General features: G+C 50.6%; 9 protein-coding genes across 9 annotated transcripts; 1 reads left to right on the forward strand and 8 right to left on the reverse strand.

Annotated features, from left to right (window-relative positions):
* Positions 1–67: 67 nt before the first annotated feature.
* Positions 68–2,325, reverse strand: M438DRAFT_386109 (uncharacterized protein; the record flags this gene model as incomplete). Its single annotated transcript, XM_029908984.1, has 4 exons — positions 68–707; positions 778–1,193; positions 1,280–2,216; positions 2,273–2,325. 4 exons carry the CDS (start codon positions 2,323–2,325, stop codon positions 68–70), a joined length of 2,046 nt encoding a protein of 681 aa, XP_029756250.1.
* A 643-nt stretch (positions 2,326–2,968) lies between these two features.
* M438DRAFT_116860 (uncharacterized protein) lies at positions 2,969–4,861 on the reverse strand. The gene is made up of 2 exons (XM_029898729.1): positions 3,693–4,861; positions 2,969–3,643 (listed from the first exon to the last, which is right to left on the reverse strand). The coding sequence occupies exons 1-2, from the start codon at positions 4,583–4,585 to the stop codon at positions 2,998–3,000; spliced, it is 1,539 nt and encodes a 512-aa protein (XP_029756251.1). The 5' UTR covers positions 4,586–4,861; the 3' UTR covers positions 2,969–2,997.
* Positions 4,862–5,014: 153 nt separating this feature from the next.
* Positions 5,015–6,152, reverse strand: M438DRAFT_349088 (uncharacterized protein). The gene is made up of 2 exons (XM_029906306.1): positions 6,039–6,152; positions 5,015–5,989 (listed from the first exon to the last, which is right to left on the reverse strand). Exons 1-2 carry the CDS (start codon positions 6,110–6,112, stop codon positions 5,254–5,256), a joined length of 810 nt encoding a protein of 269 aa, XP_029756252.1. The 5' UTR covers positions 6,113–6,152; the 3' UTR covers positions 5,015–5,253.
* Positions 6,153–7,339: 1,187 nt separating this feature from the next.
* M438DRAFT_377691 (uncharacterized protein) lies at positions 7,340–10,095 on the reverse strand (the record flags this gene model as incomplete). The annotated part of the gene is made up of 7 exons (XM_029908752.1): positions 7,340–7,593; positions 7,651–7,834; positions 7,891–7,931; positions 7,968–8,222; positions 8,259–8,315; positions 8,349–8,548; positions 8,588–10,095. The coding sequence occupies 7 exons, from the start codon at positions 10,093–10,095 to the stop codon at positions 7,340–7,342; spliced, it is 2,499 nt and encodes an 832-aa protein (XP_029756253.1).
* Positions 10,096–10,798: 703 nt separating this feature from the next.
* Positions 10,799–11,878, reverse strand: M438DRAFT_349089 (NAD(P)-binding protein). The gene has a single exon (XM_029906307.1). The coding sequence runs from the start codon at positions 11,583–11,585 to the stop codon at positions 11,025–11,027; it is 561 nt and encodes a 186-aa protein (XP_029756254.1). The 5' UTR covers positions 11,586–11,878; the 3' UTR covers positions 10,799–11,024.
* Positions 11,879–12,028: 150 nt separating this feature from the next.
* M438DRAFT_408932 (DUF1620-domain-containing protein) lies at positions 12,029–15,022 on the reverse strand. The gene is made up of 2 exons (XM_029909987.1): positions 12,241–15,022; positions 12,029–12,192 (listed from the first exon to the last, which is right to left on the reverse strand). Exons 1-2 carry the CDS (start codon positions 14,989–14,991, stop codon positions 12,151–12,153), a joined length of 2,793 nt encoding a protein of 930 aa, XP_029756255.1. The 5' UTR covers positions 14,992–15,022; the 3' UTR covers positions 12,029–12,150.
* A 1,190-nt stretch (positions 15,023–16,212) lies between these two features.
* M438DRAFT_116952 (ras-related protein RSR1) lies at positions 16,213–17,344 on the forward strand. The gene is made up of 7 exons (XM_029898730.1): positions 16,213–16,378; positions 16,440–16,468; positions 16,523–16,549; positions 16,600–16,679; positions 16,733–16,784; positions 16,843–16,852; positions 16,913–17,344. The coding sequence occupies exons 1-7, from the start codon at positions 16,356–16,358 to the stop codon at positions 17,331–17,333; spliced, it is 642 nt and encodes a 213-aa protein (XP_029756256.1). The 5' UTR covers positions 16,213–16,355; the 3' UTR covers positions 17,334–17,344.
* An 840-nt stretch (positions 17,345–18,184) lies between these two features.
* Positions 18,185–19,653, reverse strand: M438DRAFT_241045 (uncharacterized protein; the record flags this gene model as incomplete). The annotated part of the gene is made up of 6 exons (XM_029899536.1): positions 18,185–18,695; positions 18,745–18,994; positions 19,043–19,181; positions 19,230–19,384; positions 19,443–19,538; positions 19,590–19,653. Coding segments are annotated over 6 exons (1,215 nt in total), but the record flags the coding sequence as incomplete, so codon positions are not given.
* Positions 19,654–21,535: 1,882 nt separating this feature from the next.
* Positions 21,536–22,039, reverse strand: M438DRAFT_237854 (uncharacterized protein; the record flags this gene model as incomplete). The annotated part of the gene is made up of 2 exons (XM_029899487.1): positions 21,536–21,840; positions 21,940–22,039. Coding segments are annotated over 2 exons (405 nt in total), but the record flags the coding sequence as incomplete, so codon positions are not given.
* Between the last annotated feature and the right edge of the window lie 73 nt (positions 22,040–22,112).

The following is a 22,112-nucleotide window of genomic DNA, read 5'->3' on the forward strand; positions in this document are numbered from 1 at the left end:
CATATTTGCATAGATCTTGAAAACACACTGGACATCGCCGTCAAGTGGTGTCGAACGCAGTTTGATCTCATGCATACTTGGCACCTACGACAGGAGCCTCAACCTCCTCGGCGGAGAATGAGCAATGGCTAACTTCATCTCCGTCTGCTCGAGGTATCACGCCCCACTGCAACGGCAACAAGTGCGCATTCTCCTGACCTGGAGGTGGATGACACGCAGCTGAGATGGCAGCGCTACAGCTGCCAACAATCGGTAAGTCCGCGGAGACTTTCCAAAAGCCGACACCAACAATGCCAACAAGCATCAAACAACCAACAGAGAGCGTCAATACCATGGCTATTGGACTATAGCCACATGTCGACACGGGATCCTCGGCTAAAGTCCTTCCATCACGCAGCTCTGTGGTGATGCTAGCCAAGAAAAGACTCTGCGAGACGAGCCAGTGCAAAGCCCCCGAGAGGACCAAGAGGGGAGCTGCAAATCGATAAGGTAACGAGAGGAAGTATGTTGATCGCTGCATTCCTTTTGGTGTTGATACTCGCAGAGGCTTTCGTTCTTGAGCATAATGGCTCCACTCCCGCGCCGCGAGCATGGCAGTGAGAAGACCATTAAACAGCAGGTAAAGAAACGAGAGCATGACTTGCGGTAAATTGGCCACGATGACAGCTGCAGTGACAGATGGCATATGCCAGCCCGAGCCACCGATTCTGCAACACAAAGGTTAGGAAACTACCACAACCTTTCTCATTTGACGGTCGCACCTGCGGAATTACTTACAGCGATTCTTCACGTACTGTTCCGAAACCCATCGCCCAGAGCGCCGACATACTCCTATCAGAAGTCTTGAGGTGCTCAATTCCGTATGCCAACAGACCCGCAACGATGATCAGAGCGGCTGAAAGCAGTCCAGCCATACTGAACCATCTGCCTTTACTCGCTGCATCCTTCAGACGCCGTGATCTTCCCTCCAAGACCATGGGCTCGCTGCCCAGGATGTATTCTCTTTCGGTGCTGGAAATGCCGTGATCGTCATCTCCGTCGTCGCGCCAGTGTTGTTGGAAGTATGTGCCGTCTATCAAACAAGCACCTCTTGTCGTACTATCTGTTCGTCGAAGAAAAGAAGCAACCGCATCACCCACAGTTATCAACGGGGAGTCTTTGATGCCCCAAGCCACATAACTCATACAGAATATCTTGACGACATTGCAAATCATAACCACGACTGCGATTGCGAGCGAGAAGTTAAGACTGCACTTTCCCTCCATCACCTCACTCATACAATATCGAGCGTCGTAATAGCGAGGAGACCACTGATCAGCAATTTCTTGAGTTGTGGGATGGTCTGATAACAGCGGTAGGATAAGCTCCAACCCTGCGCGATGAACTTCTCCGCCAGCATGGGGTCTACACAGATCCAATCGTAGGGGTTGTAGTAGTCCATCTCCAATTCGCTGTTGAAGTTGAAGCGATAGCGATCTCTGGACACCATTGAACCTTTCCTCGTTGTGTTTTGTGGTTCGACGACGATAACAACATCTCGGTGCGCGCTGAGCGTATCCACCGCATATGCAGAAATACATTCTGCATTGCTGAGTTTTTGCCATGTGCCGTTGTTTTGCTGAAGTCTTTGCTGCATGGCACTCGTGTCCATGTAATCCTCATCCAAGCCATTGATCTTGTCCGGAAAAGCAACACGATTGTACGCAGCTCCGGTCAGGAAGTCCTCCGTAACGTAATAGATGTTGTAGTCATTAGTGCTCAACGAACCAAAAAACATGGAATTGTACATCAAATGCAAAGGCAAACTGCTCAGGCCTAGCAGACACCAAAGCAAAAGCTTCTCCTTCCTGATAAGTGTCAAGTTCCGCGAACTAGGAACACCAATGTCCATATATCTTTTCCTAGCGTGTGCATCATCCACCTCTTTCCGATTTGGGGCGCAGAGCACTTGCATGCAATAATTGGATCCGGAGAGTAACGCCGTACTGACGACATTGATGGCCAAATGGATCCAAGTATCGTATTTCTCAACCATTTCGCAGTTACCAGTGTATATACTCGATATCCCGGCGGTGAATTTGGAGTGTTTGGATATAAACACCGTAGCGATGAGATTGAGGGCGAGCGACAGGGTTGCCAGTGCCGCCGCACTTGTAGCTCCTACGCGCCAGCCAGATTTGAACCAAGATTTCCGCTCTGGTAGCGAGTCCAAAGCACTAGGGTGGATTGGAGCATAAGAAGTCCGTTTCGTCCATGAATAGCTTCGCTTTACTTTATCTTCTGTTGGCTTCCAAGAGGAAAGTTCGTATGAAGTTTCGAATCCATTTGTTCTGGAGGGGGTGAGGCACAGAATTAGGCCTCCCGTGTTTTTCGAGTCGCGATTTCCTCAAAAGTTACTCGGATGACAAGGGTTTGTAACTTGGTTTCTGATAAGCTGTTGTAAGTTTCATGTTATCAAATGAAAACGCTCAGATATTCGTGCGTGAAAGAGGATGATAGAATGGTCTTTTTGTGGCAGGCTGTGTAAGGCCTAATCTGGAACGAGGCTTGCACTGCATATTATATGGAATCTTTGTGGCGCGAAGGATTTGGTTGCACCTATATCCTAGTTGCATATGTTGTATTGACCAAGTCTTGGACTTGGCTCCTGCTATTCATGGGAGGAAAAAGATGGATTACAAGGTGACTGTGAAATTCCAAGGCTTAGCATGGTGCATAAATGGTTATATACATGCAGACAACGATGAGGCTAAGATTAGAGGGCACATGCAAGACACGAGATTGTGTTATCCCAAATTGTCCATATCACTCGCTTCACGGTCTGACGAGGGAGAAAAAACACATGGTGCTGGTGTTGATGATATTCAGATAGATCTAATAGTCATAATATCTGAGCATTTTCGCCGATATCCTGATACCCTAGAAACTGATCTAGAATGACAGATGCCATCATTTTGAGTTTCTCCCACAGATTCATGGTATCTTAGCTATGTGACCCTAAACAGTAGTCGACCATAAGGGGAGCTTGGGTGGCTTGAGCGCATTGAGACCGAACCTGGGCACTTGTTGCGTCCACATCTCTTTGTCGAACAGTTTTTCTACATATTTCTGAGGTATAGGATGACAGACGCCTGTCTGGGGCTGCCCGTCCGACTTGACCGTTCTCATTAACTCGAATGTCTCATCGGAATTGACTCTTTCAAAGTCCCACGGATGTGTAGTGTCAAATCCATATGGAACAGATACTAAACTTTGGAAATATGCCTTAGTATCAGAAGCGTGTGTGTGAACATGGAGTGGCTGCATGACACATCCGAAGATGTGCTGCTCAAGAGAGTAACCATTCTCATTGCTGCGGTGGTACGATATCCAAGGCTCGACGTCTATAAAGTTTGTGAAATAGGCCCCGCGGAAAGCATGGGCTAATTCATGGACGATGGTAGTGGCTAGCAGGAAGTTTGTACGGAGATTGGCTGATCTCAAGTCGGTGTGAAATCTGCGGTTTTCAGGAATCCCGGCAGCATTCATCTCCTGTACAAAGTAATCCCTGAAGTGGGTATTTTCATTGGACACATGATGGTCATACGATCGCAATACTTGGAGAAATGACGCATTGAGGTCGATGTTCGTCACTGCAGTGCCACTGCCAATCGTTAGCATCATCTTGGAAGTAAGTACAAACAACCACTTACATTCCTGAGGCGTCATAAGTCTTTTCGTCCATAGGGTTTACCTCCTCAACACACCGTCCATATACCGTATCTGATGCGGCGGTTTCTCCAACACCCCAGCTGGTGTATTTGTTCATCGCGCATATTTTATGGTAAGTTGCCACTTGTTCATCTACCGACAAAGTGTCTGGAGGGCGTACAATAGTGCAGATTCCGTGCACCGGGTCCTCAAATTGATCCCAGCAACTCGGATTCGAGAGGGCATAGAAGAAGGTCATCGTAGTCTCGTCCTCAAGAAGCGCGGATGCTAGGACTAGCGGTAGCTTGAGAAGCTTATAGTCCTCCTCACTAATCTCTCGAAACGCTTCATCTTTGTCGAAGGCTGGGTGGATGAAGGGCTCATCCAAATCGTCTATGGCCGCTTCAGTCCAACGCGCTTGTGGGTACATGGAAGTATCTGCGTCAGTCTGATGGTAGTTGATAAAACCGGCCGCATTAAGTACTTGCAGTCCATATACATCGATTAAATCGTTACAATTCACTGTAGAAGTTGGTGGGCCCATACGGTATGGCCATAGCTCAGGAACCCCAGGGACTATAAAATTTTCATGCAGAACATCGAATCCTGTGCCAGAGAAATTCCGCCTTGCATAATAATGCTTTGTATCTTCTGGCCAATCTATTGGTCGAAATTTTCCTTTGTGGTACGTCCATGGAGGCAGCATTGGAGGAGTCGGAATTTTGTAGTCGATCGGCTGTACATCGTCGGACGACGCGTCGCTCATGCTTTCATCTCCCGAATCGCCCATGTCGTATATATTCGAGTACAGGTGTGACAAAAATTCCAGTGGTCGAGTTGAATATCGATAAAATCTAGGGTGGCGGTCGGAGATACTTTGACTGATGAGAAACATGTTCTTTCGGATGCGGACAACAATGCCGCAGAGGAATGTGGCAACGAAGAGGCTGTTTTCAGACCGTGGGGTTGTTTTCAACACCTCACAGTTCTTTGTGATCGCGTCGCCAAGAGCTGGGTGGATTGTGAGTGCTGATGTTCCTTGAGGTCGGTTTCTTGATCAGGTCGTCTCAAAGAGGGCTGAAGCGCAAGCCGGTTGCAAATTTATTGTGTTGCACTTGGAGGAATGAGGGCCCCTCTCAGATTCGTCTTCTGACCGACGAGATCAGTCATAATCGAAGCAGCACCTTCTTTCAGCAGGAGACCAAGTTCTGGGTGACGCTTCCCAAAGTGTGTCAGATGTAGGTGACTAAAAGATAGAATATCATGCATACAAATTGTGAAGTCTTAGTTTCGCATGGTCTGAGATTACTTTGAGGATGTCAGCTCCGCGTCAAAGGTAGCAAAGAAGAAGGCGGCCGAGCTCATGTATCTTTGGCAAAAGGAAAATTCGAACTGCTCATTGAACTAGCTGATGAAGCGCAAGATGCCTTTGACAGTTAGTTTTTTGTCCACCAAGAGCGGAACTTGCTTCGTGATCTCTTTGGACAAACCTGTTGAACTTAAATTTATAGTGGCTGTTCAGTAAGGTAACTTGACAGGCCGAGGACTAAGGCTTCGACATGTCTATGACGACCGGGGTGCGGACCCATGACCGCCAGGATTTGCATCCGTATCTATCAGTAAGTTACGAGGCACTGCAGTAGCAATCCAGTGCTTCTGAAAGTCCTGCAAAACTTTCCATCTTTGCAGTTTTGGGTGTTTCACCGCACTCGACCCAAACCTGTCTACCTTTTGTGTCCATAGCTCGTTACCAAACAGTTCGTGGATGTGTCGTTGGGGCAGAGGATAGACGACATTCGTCAAGTCTTGGTTGATAGGCGACTTCCTGAGTTCTAGTTTGCTTTCAGGTCTCCACAAATCCCAGTTTTCCGCAAAGGACAGTCCAAATGGGGCATGGTCTTTTTGTTGTGCGTGATCTTCGTTGTTCATAGAGGAGTGGTCGATGACTACATTAGGGGTCGGACAGCCGCCCAAGACGTACTTCTCGAGAGCGTACCCAATCTCGTTAGAAATGTTATCTGCGATCCAAGGCTCAATCCCGTCGGAAGAGGAGACATAGGCCATGCAAAACGCATGAGCAAACTCATGGAACATGGTTCTTGCCAGGAGAAACATTACACGGAAGTTCGCTGACTCCAAGTCGAAGTCGATCTGGCGGTCCTCGGCAACACCCAACTTCTTCATGATGTTCCCGAAGAAGACTTCGTAGTCGTTGCTTGTTCCGAGCATGAGGCGATTGTATGCATGCAACAAGTCGAGGCGTGATGAACTGAGCCTTATACGCGACTGACGGGTTGATCTATCGACAATCAGCATCATGTCTAGACTCCAAAAGTGCTATCACTTACGGTGCTGAGGCAATCTCATCTTTTTTATGACCGGAAGTACATCCATATATGTGCGCACGCATCTTGTGTAGCATGTTGTCTACCCTCCAACGGGTCCACCTGCGCATGTCCACGATCTTCCAGTATGTATCTACTTGCTGCTCCTCAGTCAACTTGTCTGGGATTTTGATGTGCACCTGTGTCTTTGTCTTGTCATGGAGATCCGCAACTTTAGTGTGGCAGCTTGGAGTTGACACGGCATAGAAGAAGTTGAGGGTACTCTCTTGGTCGAGCAATGCGCCTGCCAGAAGTACGGATGGAGTGATAGCCTTGTAATCGTCGTCAGATATGGCAGGCCAAGGTTTTTCGCCCTTAGAAAGCTCTGTGAACATGTCTTGCCACAAGACCGGATGGATCCGTTTGTTTTCCTCAAGTTTAGGATTCCTATTGACGTAATTGGGACCGCCCAAGGGGTTCATGTCTACGTTGAGGGCTTGTTTGCAGTTGATGAATCCAGCTGCTTCAAGGACCTGTAACCCCCATTGCTCAATCACGGCGCTGCATTCCACTGACGCGACTGGAGGACCAAGGCGATATGGCCATTTGTCGCGCTCGTCAGATTTGAGCTCATTTTCGTGTTCCGAACGAACGTGGAATCCTTCACCCGAAGACCCCAGTCTTGCGAAGTAGATGTTCCAGTCTGCAGGATATTCCGTCTTGCGAGGTCCCGTCTCGACGAGTGTTTCTCCGGGTAACTCTGGTGGGTATGGATACTCATATTTGCCATTATTCGAAGGATCTCTCAACGCGGTATCCCCTGCATCGGCCATGTTGCATTCGATTGATTGCGATTGGAAATTGTGGTAACAAGTAGGATTGAGTCTATTGTGCACAGTAGGACCCCAAGGACAGATTTCTTTCGGCTGGAGGAAAGCAACCAGATGAGGACAACAATTGCGGAAAGGAATGCAGTGTTGAAATCCGCTTTGGAGCGATGCGCGAATGGTGTCAAAGATGCATCTTCGAGTTCTTTGTGATTTGCCGCATATGGAAGGAACATTCCTCACCGAAACAAGGCTTTCGCTTCCGAGGATCAAGACTCGACTGTGACTATTCTCGATCTGTCAGACGTAGTTGAGAATTTGAAGATCATGGATACAAACTGTGTTTTTCTTTTATTCAAAAGGCTCGCTGTGAATCCAAAGAAAAAAGTATGCAGAAATCGCTATGCCAAGTCATGCCTCACAAGACAACTAACCGCTCCATCAAACGAGAACGTGCTTTTCAAAAATCATAGCAGTCATATGCATCAACAAGTTTCATCAAAGCGCGCCAGATGCATAAGCGGGCTCACGCTCACGATCTCTGCGTCGTTCGCGGTCGCGCACAAAATCTGCCGCGGGTTCCTGCCCGTCGACAGGTGCTTCAAGCATGCGTGGTGCTCGAGGAGCATATTCGTCCTCGCTGTCGTGGTCTTCGTATTCGTCTCTTTCGCGTCGCTCGCGCTCGCGTTCTCTGCGGCGATTTTCGCGGCGTTCGTGACGTTCATGGTCTTCTTCACCGTATGAGCGGGCTTCTTCTACATGTTAGCTGGAACGGGATCATAAGACATATTTTGACTGATGAAAGATACCTCTAATTGCCAATGTTTTGTCGGCCAATTTCTGAATTTCGTCCTTGGTCAAGACTCGTAGTACAATTACACAATCCAAGCGCTCTTCGAAGCGTTCTTGTGCTTCCTCGAGCGCTTTGGGGTTGACAAGACGGCGGTCAATCTTTGTCCAGCGAGCGCCGGCGGGTATGCCATCCTTTGTAGTCTGCAGTAGAAAGATCGTAAGAAGGATGTGTTTGTTATGTTATCGGTTCAACGTACCTCTTTCAACGGCGCGACACCCTCTCGCACTGGGTGTGGATCTTCGGGGAATTTCTGTGTGGGCCTCTTTAGGATACCCTTGACGGGTTGAGAATCTTCCCGGTCGGAAGGAGGCTCAACAATGCGTACCCTGTTTTCTCTAGCTGTGCTCTCGGCATAGTCAACGGTAGCTGCAGCAGCAGGAGCTGGAGGCCTATGATGAAGAGGCTCGGTATCTCTCGCTCTCCTCTCTCTGTCTGAGTCTGGGTTGTCATGTAGACCAAGATCTCGTTGGGCCTGCTCCATACGTCGGCGATAGTCCTCATCAGGATCAATCTCTGCTGGAGGGTCAACTGGAGGCACACGCTCGCGTTCAGGGGCGCGCTGACGCTCATCAGGCTCAGGTATCCGTTGTCGCTCGTCGGGCACGAACCGGGTGTCTTTTTCTTGTGGCGGAGAGTTGTCGTCCCCAAGCGTACGATGTCGTCTGGAGCTTCTGTGTTTATCTTGGCCGCTGTCAGATGATGAAGAGTGCCTGGGTCGATCCCGTTCCCTCTCGCGCGGTCGGTCGCGAGCTCGCGTTTCACGATCGTGGAGTCTTTCTCGTTCTTTTTCGCTGTCCTTGTCGACATCTCTTTCGCGCCCCTTTTCTCGTTCACGCTTCTCACGCTCTCTTTCTCTATGCTCCTTCTCGCGGTCGCGTTGCTTCCGTTCATACTCTTGCTCCCGTTCACGTTGTTCGCGCTCTCTCTCCCTATCTCTTTCACGGTCCCGGTCCCGGTCTCGGTCTCGGTCTTCGTAGTCGCGATCTCGACCTTTGACCGTAGTATCTGAACCATATGCGGCGGCAGCCATAGCACCAAGCCCGCCAATAGCGGCAGTGGCGGCAGCGGGCAATAGAGTGTTGGTCAGGCTATCACCACTTCCCCTCGGAGTAACATCTCGATCACGGTCTCTACGGTCGCGATCTCGCCTGTCTCGATCGTTGTGTCGGTCTCTTTCGGAGGCGTAGCCATCGTCTCGCAATCGGTCTTTGTCTCTGGAGCGGTACTCTCGCTCACGATCGGAGTCTTTGGGATAGTCGTACGCACGAGGGTCGCTACGAGGTGGAGGGTGTTCGCGATCGCGATCCGAGTAGTAGGCGTCGAAGCTTTCACTGCTTCCCTTGTTCATGTTGTGGTTGTATCTGTCTTGACTGCCGCTGCGAATGCCAAAGCCGCGACGCTCAACACTGCGATCCTCATAACGTTGCGTAGGGCGAGCACGTTCGACTTCTCTTGGGTAAACATCTCGTGTACGGTCCTGATGAACGGCAGTAGAATGACGGCTAGACGAGGATATGTAGCCATCATTGTTGTATTGGGGCTCCTGGTATGACAGCCTGTTGGAGGATCGCGGCGGTTCTCGTGTAGTTGCGGCCCGTCCAGCGGTATCGTTGAACTTGTCTAATGCACGCGATGTAGGTGGACCAGGCTCTCTGGCCGAAGAACGGGGAGGGTATGGCTCAACCAGTGCACTAGAGGGTCTGGGACGGGTGGCCTCGACGCTGCCGGCGCGGTGTCGCCATCGCGGCTCCGTCTCTCTGTACATGGCAGCTGGATCGGTGTACGAAAAGCCTTGGTCAGCTTCGCTCTTTCTGGTCGAGGAACCACTGAGATGGTAGCCTTTGGAACGGTGGTGAGACGAGCCATGGCGGTCGGAGTTGCGATCGATGCTGTGGCGCCTATGTGAAGAGCTGTGGCTTGCGTTGATGTCGACGTCGGCAACAAGACGAGACTTGCCGCCACTGTCGATGCTGTACAGCTTTTTATGTGAATGGTCTCTATGTGAGGTGGCTGGAATGGCGTAGTAGTCTGAAGCGCGAGTGGAATAGCCGAGGGGACTCGAGGGACTGTGGGTACGATCGTGCGATGATTGAATGACGGCAGGACGGCTGCGTGGGTGAACCGGCACAGTGGTATTGGTAGTGGTAGCGGTCGGGATGGAGTTTGGACGCGAGGGGTCGGTCAAGGTGGAGCGACGGGGTCTGCCCGAGTAGGCATCCCGTGTGACGAAAGTGGTCGTCGAGACGGGCACAATGCGCTCGCCGCTGCTCCGGGGTGAAGCATAGGCGGTATTTGAAGGAGGATATGCCGTGGTCGCAGATGCAGGATAGTAGCCGTCCGAGAGTCGTGCGGGATGAGCGAGACGGCGCGAGCCAGGTGACGAGGTGCGATGGTAAGACATGGCCGTCAAATTGACGCCGACGCCGTTGCGGAGTATAATATGACGATGTGACGATGTAGCAATGCAGCAGAGCGGATATGAATGCTGGCGAGCGCTTGGATGGGTCTGTAAGAAGCAAAAGTCGAGTCCTGGTGCGTCTGTGTTATGGGAGTTCCAAGCTGCCGGATCCTTCGTCACTGGTGGCCGCTGACATGAAAGTCGTCACGCACGCCGCAGAAGCAGGATGGCGTAGTTGAGCCGTTGGTACAAGGGAAGGTACCAAACACGCCGGCCCGTTCCTCGACAAACTCGCCCTGAGTCGTTTGAACCCAATGCTTGTTTTTACCACGAGCTGCCCTCGTTCTTGCCGTGAGAGATTGTTTCAGAATCGACAACTCGAGAGGACTGTTGCGAGTTTATGTCGTTACAAGAGCCCACAGTGTCAACAAGTTGGGCATCAGAAAGAAGACGCGGGGCTTTTCGTTCCCGTAAAGCCCACGAAACGCTTGGTCCCACATACCAGGTTTGACCACTCTGCTGAAACGCCTGTTTTTCCTTGACAGAAACTCTTTCTTCCCGACCAAACTCTCCTTGCTTCCGTCCAAAATGCATCATGCACTTGGCGTTTCCATCCCAACTCATAAACTTCCACGACGTTTCTTTGTCCTCTCAACTCATCCGTCGTCCCAACAGCATGTGAAAGGTGACATGGTAGAAAACGTTACTGCACAGTCCATCCACTGTTCTCTAGCTCGCTGCAATCAACAAGTCGTGGAATTTCGTATGTTGCCGCTTGGGCTGCTACGGATATGTACTTCAAAAACTTTGCTTTCTCCACTGCTGCCCCACTGCCCCCTTTTTCTACTCTCTTCACGCCTCGTCTGGCGTCCTCAACTGATTGATGCTGAGGACTTCACACTTGGGCCTGAACGCGATTAAAGCCCTCATGCTCACATGAGCATTGAGCCACCATTTGTGCTGATCATGCTTCCCGTCAAGTTCTTGTCCTTCATTGCATACAAGAATGCCTCAGCCACGTCTTCGACCTGACCCATCTTGCCCGTCGCCATCTTACTCTCAAAGGACTTGAAAGTCTGCTCTCTGTGCTCCGCCGGGATACCGTCCCACAGTGGGGTAACCACGGCTCCAGGCGAGACCAAGTTGACACGGATGGGCTTGAGGTCTAGCGCAAGACCTCTGGTTGTGCCTTGGAGAGCTGTGGCGAATCCATTGATGACACTCCAGTTGGGGATAGGCTTCTCACTGACATTACCAGTGGTGAGGGTGATGGATGAGGCAGGGCTCTTGTCGAGAACCTTTGCAGCATGCTTCGCTACCATCAGAGGGGCGAAGAATCTGACCATACCTGCTTGGATGGTCTTGTCCATGGTGGCCTCCTCGAGTGGCATCATAGCCAAAGAATCTCCTGCTGTGAAGACGACATGGTTGATAGAGCCGACCTTCTTGAACAGCTCCTCGACATTCGATTCAAGACTGGCTTGGTCGCCCATGTTGGCCGCATAGCCCTTGACACGCTCGGCTGCTGATGGGTATGCTTTCTGCAACTTGGCAACAGCTTCTTGTACTCTAGACTCGTTTGAAGAAGAGATCACAACGTGAGCTCCATTCTCCAATGATGCTTCGGCAACTCCATAGCCAATTCCTGTGGTTTGTTAGATCTGCGAAGCTTTGCCAGCTAGATCGAGATCCTTACCCGCGCTGCCGCCAATGATGAGAACACGCTGGTCCTTCAGCTTGCTGTTGTACTTGTTCTGGTCTGGCATTTTTGCTGGTGTATTTCTGCGTGTAAATCTGTGTAGTTTGTCTATTCTTTAAGTGATGACGAGGGGTCGATAAATATGATGGAGTTATCGGATTTAGGCAAATGTTAACTCCCAGAACGTCGTCATGACGGTGCTCGATTACGGTATGACACTCTGCCGAAGACCGCAACGACTGTCAGCTCAATCATCATTGTCAGACGGATATCAATGCTCATGAAAATTCATCGGCTATGCACTAGGTGGTATAATGTACATGAAAAAACATTTGTCTATGCAACCTTCTAACAAGACCCTACAAAAATTGCCATCTCGTGTTGATCTGCTTACGCTTCACCTGTGCACTGGTCAGTATGTACGTGTGAGACGATTGAGTAAGACTTACCAATGGCGCGACCACAACAGTGGCCACCGCAAGCGCTGCTACGGTTGCAAGCATCTGGAATTTGTTGAAATCCTTGCCGAGAATGTCGAATGAGAAACTCGGGCTGATTCTGGTGCTGAAGACATCCAGACCGTAGGCAAACACCAGACTGGTACTTTCGAGCACAGCTGGACTGGTCGTGATGGTGTCAATTCCGTAAACCTCGCGTTGGTGGTTGAGGTACCATTTGGGGTCAAACTCGAGGACAGGCATGTAACGCATCAGACCCTCCATCATTTCGTCCTTAGTTGCGTCTCTTCCAACTGGTCTACGGGGGTCGATGACATGGCGAGGAATGCCGACTACCGCGTTTGACTCAGGGAGAACAGCCAGCAAGGCCCTTGAAGTGATACCTTGCCTGGTCTGTGTGACTTCCAGCTTGGAGATGGGTTCACGGATGCGGTAGGACTGAGCAATTACATGGGGCTGATAGCTGTAGTCGACCTCGGATGAGTTCTTGATAGCGCTTTGTGGTCCTCTATCGTTGGAGAAGGGCGATTCGAACATCTCGCCAACGACCAGCTGGTAGCCCTTCACGCTGTCTGCTGTAGGTTGCGAAGCAAACGAGTAAGCGAACCAATTCTCAGACATAGCTGAGGCAATTGGCAGAGTTGTGTCGACACCCTGGTGCGAAGCGATATAGAGGACCGAACCAGACAGGGCATCAATCACACTGATGGTGGCCGACATTGTGGTGTCGGAGGCAGTGATGATAAGAAGAGTGTTGGGGTTGAGGTACTTGTAGAGAACCTTACGATCTCCAAGGACTTTTCCGATAGATGCGACGGGGTCGTCGATTGGACGAGGAGTCATACTGTAGACCTTCTCTCCGTTACCGGGCGCGAATCTCCATGATGCAGCCTCAGCAATCGGACCACCTACGACCTTGCCGTCTTCCAAAGCATAAGTGAATTTAGCAGCATGGCTTGGCTCTGACAACAGTGCAGATCCGGTGTAGGTCATTTCAGTTCCGGTGGATGCGTTGAATAGCCTGTGTTGGCTTCCATCAACGCTGCTTGCCAAAATCGTGCCATCAGGGCGAGCAGCGAGCTTAGGCGATTGCCAAGGAGAAGGAGCAGCATCGTTGGCAATCTTGACGTTCCATACTGTGGCGCCCTTGCCGCCTGCATCAAGTGCAATCAAGCGACCACTCTCGGTAGCGCAAACAATTCTCTTGTGGAAGCCAAAGATATCAGTAGAGTCTGCATCGGCATCATGCGCACCAATGCCTACGCTAGCGGCAATGCGACCAGGCAAAGCTGCGAGCCATGCTGGGAGGTTCTCCAAGGCCGCAATGTGTCTCTTGACTCTATGAATATATGCCTGTACAGGGTTGGAGTGGCCTTCGATTTCAAGCTCGTGTACCAGGCCTTCAGGAGCAGAAAGATATGCCCAGACAGCAGACTTGATGCTGCTGAGTGCCTCGGGTCTCTCCCACACGGGAGTGCCGTCTCGAATGAGAATCCAATCGCCTGATGCCAAGTAGACAGCGGAGCGAACAGCAGAAACGGTATCAGACTTGACTGAAACTTCGGAGACAGCATGCACAGGGGCATGATCGCCTTGCAAGGTGATACCAGCGGCGGGCTTCAGCGGCCATCTGGCGAGAATACCATGCGAGGCAGAAGAGACGACCGTCACCTCGGAATTGGAAATGCGGGTAAAGTATACATTGGCGTCAGACGTGCTGGCAGAGAAAGCGGCCTTGCCTGTCAGCTTGGGAAGCGAGTAAGCCTTTGATACAGTGGACTTCACGAGGTCAACATGGTAGACCTCGGCCCAGTTCTGAGAACGAGTCTCATAATGGACAAGGAAGTGAGGACGGGCATTGATGTGGTAGGGGGCATGCAGAGAGATGCTGAGGACATCTTGACCAACTTCAACATTGAAGGTAGATACAGCCTTGGAACCAATGACATTGACCTTGAGGGTAGAGCGGGCCTTGTCGGTCCATGCGATAATGGGCGAGGCAGAGTTTGCGCCGACAGTCAGAATGTCGGCAGTTGAGGCCAGATCGCTCTCGGTAGACAAGGTGTATTGATCCATCTTGTGTCCAGTAACAGGATCGAGAGAAGCGACCTTGATCTTGAGGCCTCCCAGCATCGAGGTATGCAGGGAGATGTAGAAGATGTGAGTAGACGAGACAGAGAGCTGGAACGGAGTGTCACCGCTATCGTCTCTGAAGAGCCACTTGACGGCACCGTCCTGGCGAGCGAGTCTTCGCACAGTGGGCTGAGAATCACCAGTCAAGACGATGGCATCCTTGCTTCCACCCTGCTCGTTGGCCTCGGGAATCTCAACAATTTCCAAGTCTTTTACTTTAGCATCACCCAGATCGAAGGACCATGCTTGACGCCCGTCGGCAGCACTCCATGCAGCAACTTGACCGTCGACAGCGCTGATGACAAGAGCTTGGTCCTGGGCAGCTCGGAGGAAGGACGAGGTCGAGTTGTTGTTGGGAGACAACTGCTGGCGCCATCTTAATGAACCGTCCTTGGGATTGACTGCTCCGAGAATTGCTTTGTCCGAGAGAGTGTAGAGAAGCGATGCTTTCGACGCGGCGACGGGCTGGTGGAAGAAGGTCGTGTCTTCCTGGGGTGCGCCGACCAGGGCAAGGTGCCAGTCTACGTTGAAGGCATCATCGACAAAGACTGCCTGGCAATTTGGCAGGACTAGACTGGCTGCTGCGACCAGCACTGATTGAATTCGCATGACGGTGGTTCTGCACTGTTTGCGACTACTCGACTATGAACAGCATGCAACTCTCGCTGAAGCTCCTTGCCCAGACCGAGCTTACCCTCCGAAGATCTGCCACCCACGACTTTGTCCAAACCATCCGACCTTCCACTTTCTCTACAACTATCACAATCATTCGTCCTTGTTTTGGTCAGGGAGAACTAGGTGCTTATCGAATCTGTCACATCACTTCGTCAGACTTGTATTAAACAGTCCATCGCAAGCGACAAGCCATGCCTTGACGTCGGTCAAAGCCCCAGTCCCCTAACTCTCGGTGACGTCGCTTTCGGCAACTTCAAATCTGGCGAGCTGAACTTCTTGGTGGCTTGCTGTGAGTTTGAGATTTGATTGTCCATCGGCGGTACCTTGAGCCGAGTAGCTGCAGCGATATTGTGATGCTATAGCTACCAGCCTTTGTTCATCTATAGAGAGCCAAGTGTGCTAAGTTTCGTCGCCTCGGTAGCCATGCTAGGTATATGCATGAAATCTCAATCATAATACTACGGAATCACAAGCGAACAGTCCAGTTGCCGAATCTTCCGTCTCAGATAGATGTGGATACTGCGATGGAAATCCCAGATATACTGATATTGCGGTCATGTTGAGACATATCGTGTTAAAGGTCGTCTCAGAGTGCCTTCCGGTGCCTTTTGAGCCGAGGCGCTTTCGAACGCGCAAAGGCGGCACGAAAGCCATGACTCGGCGTGCCGAAATTGTCATCCAGGAAAGCTGCACACGCTTCTGATATCAGTCCTGCTGTCGCGCTACATGTCGTTATATCCCCAACGCGTCTTCCTCCTCACCTAATCTTTGATTACCGCATCCCGTCAATCTTTTGTGTTTCCCTTCCTTTATCGCCCTGTACAAATACCTTATCAGTTTCTCCACGCATACCTCCGACTGCCGACCTGCCCCGTTTGTACTGTGCATTCGCATTCGCGTGTGCCCGGGCGCTTCCTTGATCGCTTGCTGTGTCGAACGCAAATTCCCAGAGCAAGAACATTTGCTTGAATCAACGTGCCAAGAACGTGAGTTTTCGAGTCGATATACAACCCAAACATTCCTTCCCCAGTGTTTTATTGCGACTGAAGTTCCCCCAATTGACATGACCTAAACCAGCACGTTACGATCTAACGACGGATCTGCATCGCTCTTGCTGGTCAGGAGCCCTGCAGTAGCGGAGTGCGGAACACGCTCGCCGACAGCCTCCTTCAACCCGCGTTGCCCATTCATCCTTGGTTTCTTTGATCGCGGAAATCATTGACCTCTGAGTCTTTTCTCGTTACTGGGTGTCGCCTCTTTTCTTGGACATCTGTGACTCTTCTTGGAACTCGGCCGAAATGTCGCGGACGCTAGCCCAAAGGTCTCTATACCTTCATATGTGAAACCTTATCCACGGCCACAGACTGAACGTGATATTGTAGGGAATACCACATTGTCGTTCTCGGCTCAGGTTGGTGAAGATCTGATGATTCGCTGTGATACTGGTGTGCTAACGATTTTGTAGGAGGTGTTGGAAAGAGTTGTCTGACAGGTATCTACTGTTCGAGCAGCTTCACCCTTGAACACGGCTAATCGTCAAAGCGCAATTTGTGCAAGGTGTCTGGATAGAGCGATATGATCCAACCATCGAGGATTCATATCGCAAACAAATCGATGTCGATGTATGTTCAAATCGTAATCGGATATGAAGCCTACCTACTGACGCGAATCTCAGGGCCGACAAGTAATTCTCGAGATCCTCGATACCGCCGGAACAGAACAATTCAGTAAGTTTTGCCTCACACTACACTCCGATCAAGAAGCCAGCGCTAACTTGTTCCAAAGCTGCCATGCGGTAAAGCACACGAACAATGAACTAGCATCCCAAAGCACAAAGCTGATCAATAATTTCTAGGGAACTATACATGAAATCCGGCCAAGGCTTCCTCCTCGTCTTCAGCATAACCTCCACCTCCTCCCTCAAAGAACTCTCCGAACTCCGCGAACAACTCGTAAACCTCAAAGACGACCCCGCCGTCCCAATCGTTCTAGTCGGAAACAAGTCCGATCTAGAAGAAGACCGCGCGGTGTCTCGCGCCCAAGCTTTCGCCGTGTCTTCGGGTTGGGGAAATGTACCTTATTACGAGACATCGGCGAGGAGGCGGCAGAATGTCAACGAGGTGTTTGTGGATGTGTGTAGGCAGATCATACATAGGGATTTGCAAAAGGGGGGGAGGGGTGGTGGTGGGGAGAGGAGGAGTAGGAGGGAGGATGAGGGGGAGGGGGATAGGAGGAGGGGGAGTAGGCGTAGGCATACTAGGTGTATTATACTGTGAGCCTGTTCCTACTGCACTGAACTATTTGTGAGTGAGTTTTGGACTTGTGTTCATTTCTTGTTGGTAAATTAGGTCTGTTGGGCTGAAGAGGGATTGGAGGACTTGTTGTTTAGAAGCCGCAGAGCATGTTGAAAAAAGTGATGTTCCTTGCATTTCTATCGCGATACCATCAGATCCTGACATATTTTTGTGAATCATGGAGATGTATTGAAGAAGGCTGTTTTTATCCATATATATATATACCAAGCCTTTCACAGATCCCTATACATGCAATACATGCAATTCGAGGACAAAAAAGGTGGAGCGCTCCATGCAACCTCTGCAAGAAACAAGATAAACGCCAACCCCAACACTCATGACAAAGACAAATGAGACCAGCCCATATGCACATTACATCCAAACCCCATGTCTGAAAACAATTACAAAGCCTGACCAGGCGGTGAAAGCGGCCGCTCATCTCTCGTCTCTAGCAGCGGCAATGATGGCGTTGTCATATGTCTCGCTCCACTGCTGGCAAACGTACTCGCTGGATCCCAGCCCATTCGTTCATTCGTCCGTATCCTGGGACTCGAGAAATTGCGCGTAAGCGGTGGTGTATTCCTCCTTTGCTGTAAATCCAGCGGTGTAATCGGCGATACATCATCGTCATTCCTCCGCCTGGGTGAGTATATCGGTGCAGGTGAATCCGGCGTATGTGTATCGTCCAGAATATTCGCTATAGAAGTCGGTCTTGCATTATGCGGGTCTGTAGTCGACGAGCCCGAACTTTTTCGATCGGTATAGTCGATTTGAAGGCGCCCGCCTAATTTGCGTAGTTCGTAGGTAGGTGGTGGGTTAGGGCTGAACTGCGCTTTCCTTGCATCCAAGGATACGAATTCTTGGGGGTTTCGCATAGTCGCCCATCGCTCTTTCCAGCCTGTGATTAGTGACCAGCGGAAGAGGAGGACGAATAGTTCGATGCCGAGAAGTGAGATCATTATTAGCATGGCTCCGATTGTTGGTTCGCTGATCAGCCATTTGTGACTTAGGTGGAAGCATTGATTGCGGTCGCCGCCGCTTTGGATGAGGCAGATGACCCAGGGCATAACTCGCGTGTAGTCGTGCAGCATGGACTCTTCGATTTTGTCGAGGTATACGAAGACAACGGCGAAGAAGATGACATCCACGAGAACAATTGTGACGATCAGAATACCTCGCCACTGTAGATATAGCACGTTCTTGAGTCGACGGTAGATTGTACGAGCTCTACGTGATTTGGCGCTCATCACGGACATGGGAAGACTTTTAGCAGAACCCTGAGAGCATGGTCTTGCGCTGTCCTCCCAGAGGCTGTTGAAGAAGACACGAAGGCAGTATCCAAAGCTAAAAGACAAGTCAGTCGAATTCTGTACAGGGCATTGGTGATACTTACGTGCTAATTTGGACAATCACCGCTGCACCTGCAACGGCAAGCAACCATCCCCAGAAGGTCACCATAGAGTCTTCGTGATTGATATGACAAGCGTTGCCGAACCGGAATGATACACCTGAGATGCTGATGGCTGCAGTGAATAGTGCTGCTGGTATGCCCCATCCTACAGCCTGTGAAATATTGAAGAATCGTGGGCCCGGTACGATATCCCAGACGACAGTAAGGTGCATAGAGAATGCGCGAATGAGAACTTGTAGTGGTCAGTATCTGATGAGCTAGAGAAACAGTGGACACTTACTCCAGAAAGAACCGGCTAGCGCACCAGCTAGCAAAAACGCCCCAGACCATGCACAAGTCATCGATGTGTACATATCATTAGGCGTAATTCCGTCGTAACACTGATCCGGTTCTGCTCCCAGGGGTATAACAAAGGCGAGCTTTCTACGTTAGCAGGCTGGTCTGCAATCTCCTCCTAATTCACATACGTTGATGAATATCACTGCTATGATTAGACATTGCGTTAGATAATGGCTTCGAGTCCTTGTGGCAGGCAGGAAAGTGTTCGAAAGTAGCATGAAGGTCTGGAGTATCAAGCCAACAACATTGAGCCAGCCTGAGACGGTGCCCAAAGTATCGAAGTCTACGAGTAGAGATTAGCACGTCACGCAATGTAGTACTTTGCTGTCGGCATGACTGACTGTCTGAGTAGGCCCAATATGATGCTGGGCAGGGTAAGCAGCATAGGGGTGAATTCGGATCCTGGCTTTGGACAGAACAAAGACGGCCACCAATGTCTGCCGCTTGTCAGCCTTTCTGCAGTAGCAGTAGATAGTCACGAGACATACAACCGCCCTCAGAAGGGAAAAGAGAAGCGTCATAGAAAGGAGATATGCATGCTCCGTGCAGCGTCGAGTTCAAGAACATGGTAGCGGTGTGTTTCTGGCACGAGGGCCACACGTCAAAGAGTGACTCAATATAGGAAAGACGATCAGACTGCTCTCGAAGTGTCCCGTGTTGTGGCGAGCAAACATATAAGGACCGAAACAATCGGTTAAACACTGCGGGGGGGTTCGAAGGATGTTGGAGGCGTCCAATATACACGGGCTCAATGTACTGCTGGTGAAGAGATCCGCCGTTGATGTCAGCCAATCTTGATGTGATGTTGGTACCAGATTGAGAAGGTCAGAAGAGACGGGAAGAAGATGAAGGAACAGAACAGGGCCGCGTGGAATCGACCTTGCCGAAAGTTGACAGTATGGAGAAGAGGGTCGAGAAAGACGATTGAAGAGAGATCTCTGGTTGGCATGTGGGCTACCGTAGTGGCGGTACAAAGCTGGGTCGCCTTGCCCAGTCTTGGAGTGGCAGATCCAAGGAGACCCTGCAAAAGGCCACCAATACTTGACCACGGCATGGCCTTTTCTTGGTGATCACAGCGGTCCTCGCCTCAACCTACTGAGCTAGCTTACTCCTCTGCCGGACCTAATGCATGGCTTCAAGACACCTTGATCTTCGTTGCGCAACGAGGAAATTTGGTAGCAGCTGCGTACGACATGGTCAATCCCCTTCCTTCTCACCTCTCAGCGTTCAAGATTCACGTTATGTCAAGGGTTGCACGGCCTGCCGCGTTAGTGGCCGGTGTTGGAGGCGGCCACTCGGATGCGTCAACGTACATGTTTTGCGTCAACCTTGCCCAAGGCGCTCGCCTGTGCTGCAGATGGTTCACGGGTTTGGCGCGGCTGGACGACTCTTTCCCGCAATCGGTCTCTAGCCGCCCCGCCATGTGCAAAGAAAGCAGTGTGATGGGTGAAACTTCGAAATTAAAAATCCCTTGGAGGATTCACAAACTCGTCTCGGCTCGGCAAAAGAAGCGACCATGGCTTTGCCCAAAAATACAATCAATCCCGCGCTGGAAGATACATGGCGATAAACTCTCGATAGTGTGAATTCTTCTTCGCAGGGAAGACGAGAAGTTTAGGCTTCAATTATTCTCAAGCAGCTCAAAAGAGAATCTCTGACTGCATGCATAAGCCTTGCTCTTTCCATTCGCTCGAGCATGCACCCGAAACGCCCGCGCTCGTGGGAAAGCCTGGCTATGCAGGACTCTGCAATATAGTATGTGCCTCACAGTACCCGCAGGGTTTCTCAATCGCGGCAGGACAATCCTACCAGAATCGGCGTGCTCGCGAAGGAGAGGCACCACCAAGACACAATGTGCCGCGAGAGTGAACACGCGACCAATTGCATCCCTTTCTCCACGTCTCCTCTCACCATTGGCACATCTATATAAGCGCGATCCCACAATCACGGGATAAGGTCCACCAACATGGTCAAATTTGTACAAGAAACCAGATCAACCACTGTCGAACGACAATGACACCCTTTAGTGCCTGTCAGTCTCACACAAGCATTGCGGAGCTCAGTTATTAGTAGAGCACTAGTCGAATCGGAAAATTTCTGCCGCATATAGACTATGCCCCAGACGGTGTGCAAGTGGAGAGAATCGATGCATGGCGATATGGTACTAAGACAAAGGGGAGACTCCAACCTGTCCGATTACGACGCTCGAGCTTCGGCCAAAGACGTAGTTTCGTTTTCGCATTGGGATTGCCGTTCGTATTCTAGTCGCGTTGGACACGTTCCAGACATCTGCTACGCCGTACAAGGAAGGAATGGCTGTTACACCGACGCATCGCAGGCGATCAAGAGTCCGAACACAAAGACGAGAAGCTGCATGTGTAAAGCTGATGTCAGTCCACGTGAACCGCAACGAGACAGGAAGGACATGTTGGAAGAGGACTAGGAAATGACTGACAAGCAACATGAATGCCATGATTGACCAGATCTCCCACCCGCCTGCCCATACTCTCCCCCGAGCCATGTTCATTTGCTGACGCCAGAACCTATGGCCGCCAATAAGGATCACGACAATCGCGGCGCTCTGAAATAGAGCCGCTAATGGTCTTCCGAGGGCGTGATAGCCAAATACCGGATCCGGGTGCTGCGAATGTTGTAGACTAAAGAGCTGAGCGGTGACTATTCCTAGCATCGAAAGGGCGAGCGATGTCCGTTGGTAGGCAAGAAAGGTTCGTTCATTGGCTGCATCTGAAAGTCAATCGTCTTGTTCTACTTTTGGAACCTGGGCTGTGATGCGCAGTGTGATTTGCTCCAGACGGATATTGAGTCAACATTGCATACCAAGGTGATCTCTGCATTCCGCATGAGGAACATGCAACTGAATATAATGCTTCCACCATCTCCTCAAGCCATCAAATATGGACGGCTCTCGATTGGAATTTCCAGACGTCGTATCGATCGATGCTGATCTCTCGATTGTTCCTGGAAATCCATGCTGCAGACGCCCAAGTTCA

Source organism: Aureobasidium pullulans (genome assembly GCF_000721785.1).
Source record: "Aureobasidium pullulans EXF-150 unplaced genomic scaffold scaffold_27, whole genome shotgun sequence".
NCBI lineage: Eukaryota > Fungi > Ascomycota > Dothideomycetes > Dothideales > Saccotheciaceae > Aureobasidium > Aureobasidium pullulans.

What these genes read in the sequence shown, in the direction of transcription:
- M438DRAFT_349088 (XM_029906306.1), bottom strand. Translation starts at nt 6,112, where the DNA reads ATGCTACACAAGATGCGTGCGCACATATATGGATGTACTTCCGGTCAT. An exon ending in GATGAGATTGCCTCAGCACC is followed by an intron (nt 5,990 to 6,038) that starts GTAAGTGATAGC and finishes GATTGTCGATAG; the next exon opens with ATCAACCCGTCAGTCGCGTA.
- M438DRAFT_349089 (XM_029906307.1), bottom strand. Translation starts at nt 11,585, where the DNA reads ATGGGCGACCAAGCCAGTCTTGAATCGAATGTCGAGGAGCTGTTCAAG.
- M438DRAFT_408932 (XM_029909987.1), bottom strand. Translation starts at nt 14,991, where the DNA reads ATGCGAATTCAATCAGTGCTGGTCGCAGCAGCCAGTCTAGTCCTGCCA. An exon ending in CTGTTGTGGTCGCGCCATTG is followed by an intron (nt 12,193 to 12,240) that starts GTAAGTCTTACT and finishes ACCAGTGCACAG; the next exon opens with GTGAAGCGTAAGCAGATCAA.
- M438DRAFT_116952 (XM_029898730.1), top strand. Translation starts at nt 16,356, where the DNA reads ATGTCGCGGACGCTAGCCCAAAG. An exon ending in TCGCGGACGCTAGCCCAAAG is followed by an intron (nt 16,379 to 16,439) that starts GTCTCTATACCT and finishes GTGATATTGTAG; the next exon opens with GGAATACCACATTGTCGTTC. An exon ending in CATTGTCGTTCTCGGCTCAG is followed by an intron (nt 16,469 to 16,522) that starts GTTGGTGAAGAT and finishes ACGATTTTGTAG; the next exon opens with GAGGTGTTGGAAAGAGTTGT.
- M438DRAFT_116860 (XM_029898729.1), bottom strand. Translation starts at nt 4,585, where the DNA reads ATGTTTCTCATCAGTCAAAGTATCTCCGACCGCCACCCTAGATTTTAT. An exon ending in ACTTATGACGCCTCAGGAAT is followed by an intron (nt 3,644 to 3,692) that starts GTAAGTGGTTGT and finishes AACGATTGGCAG; the next exon opens with TGGCACTGCAGTGACGAACA.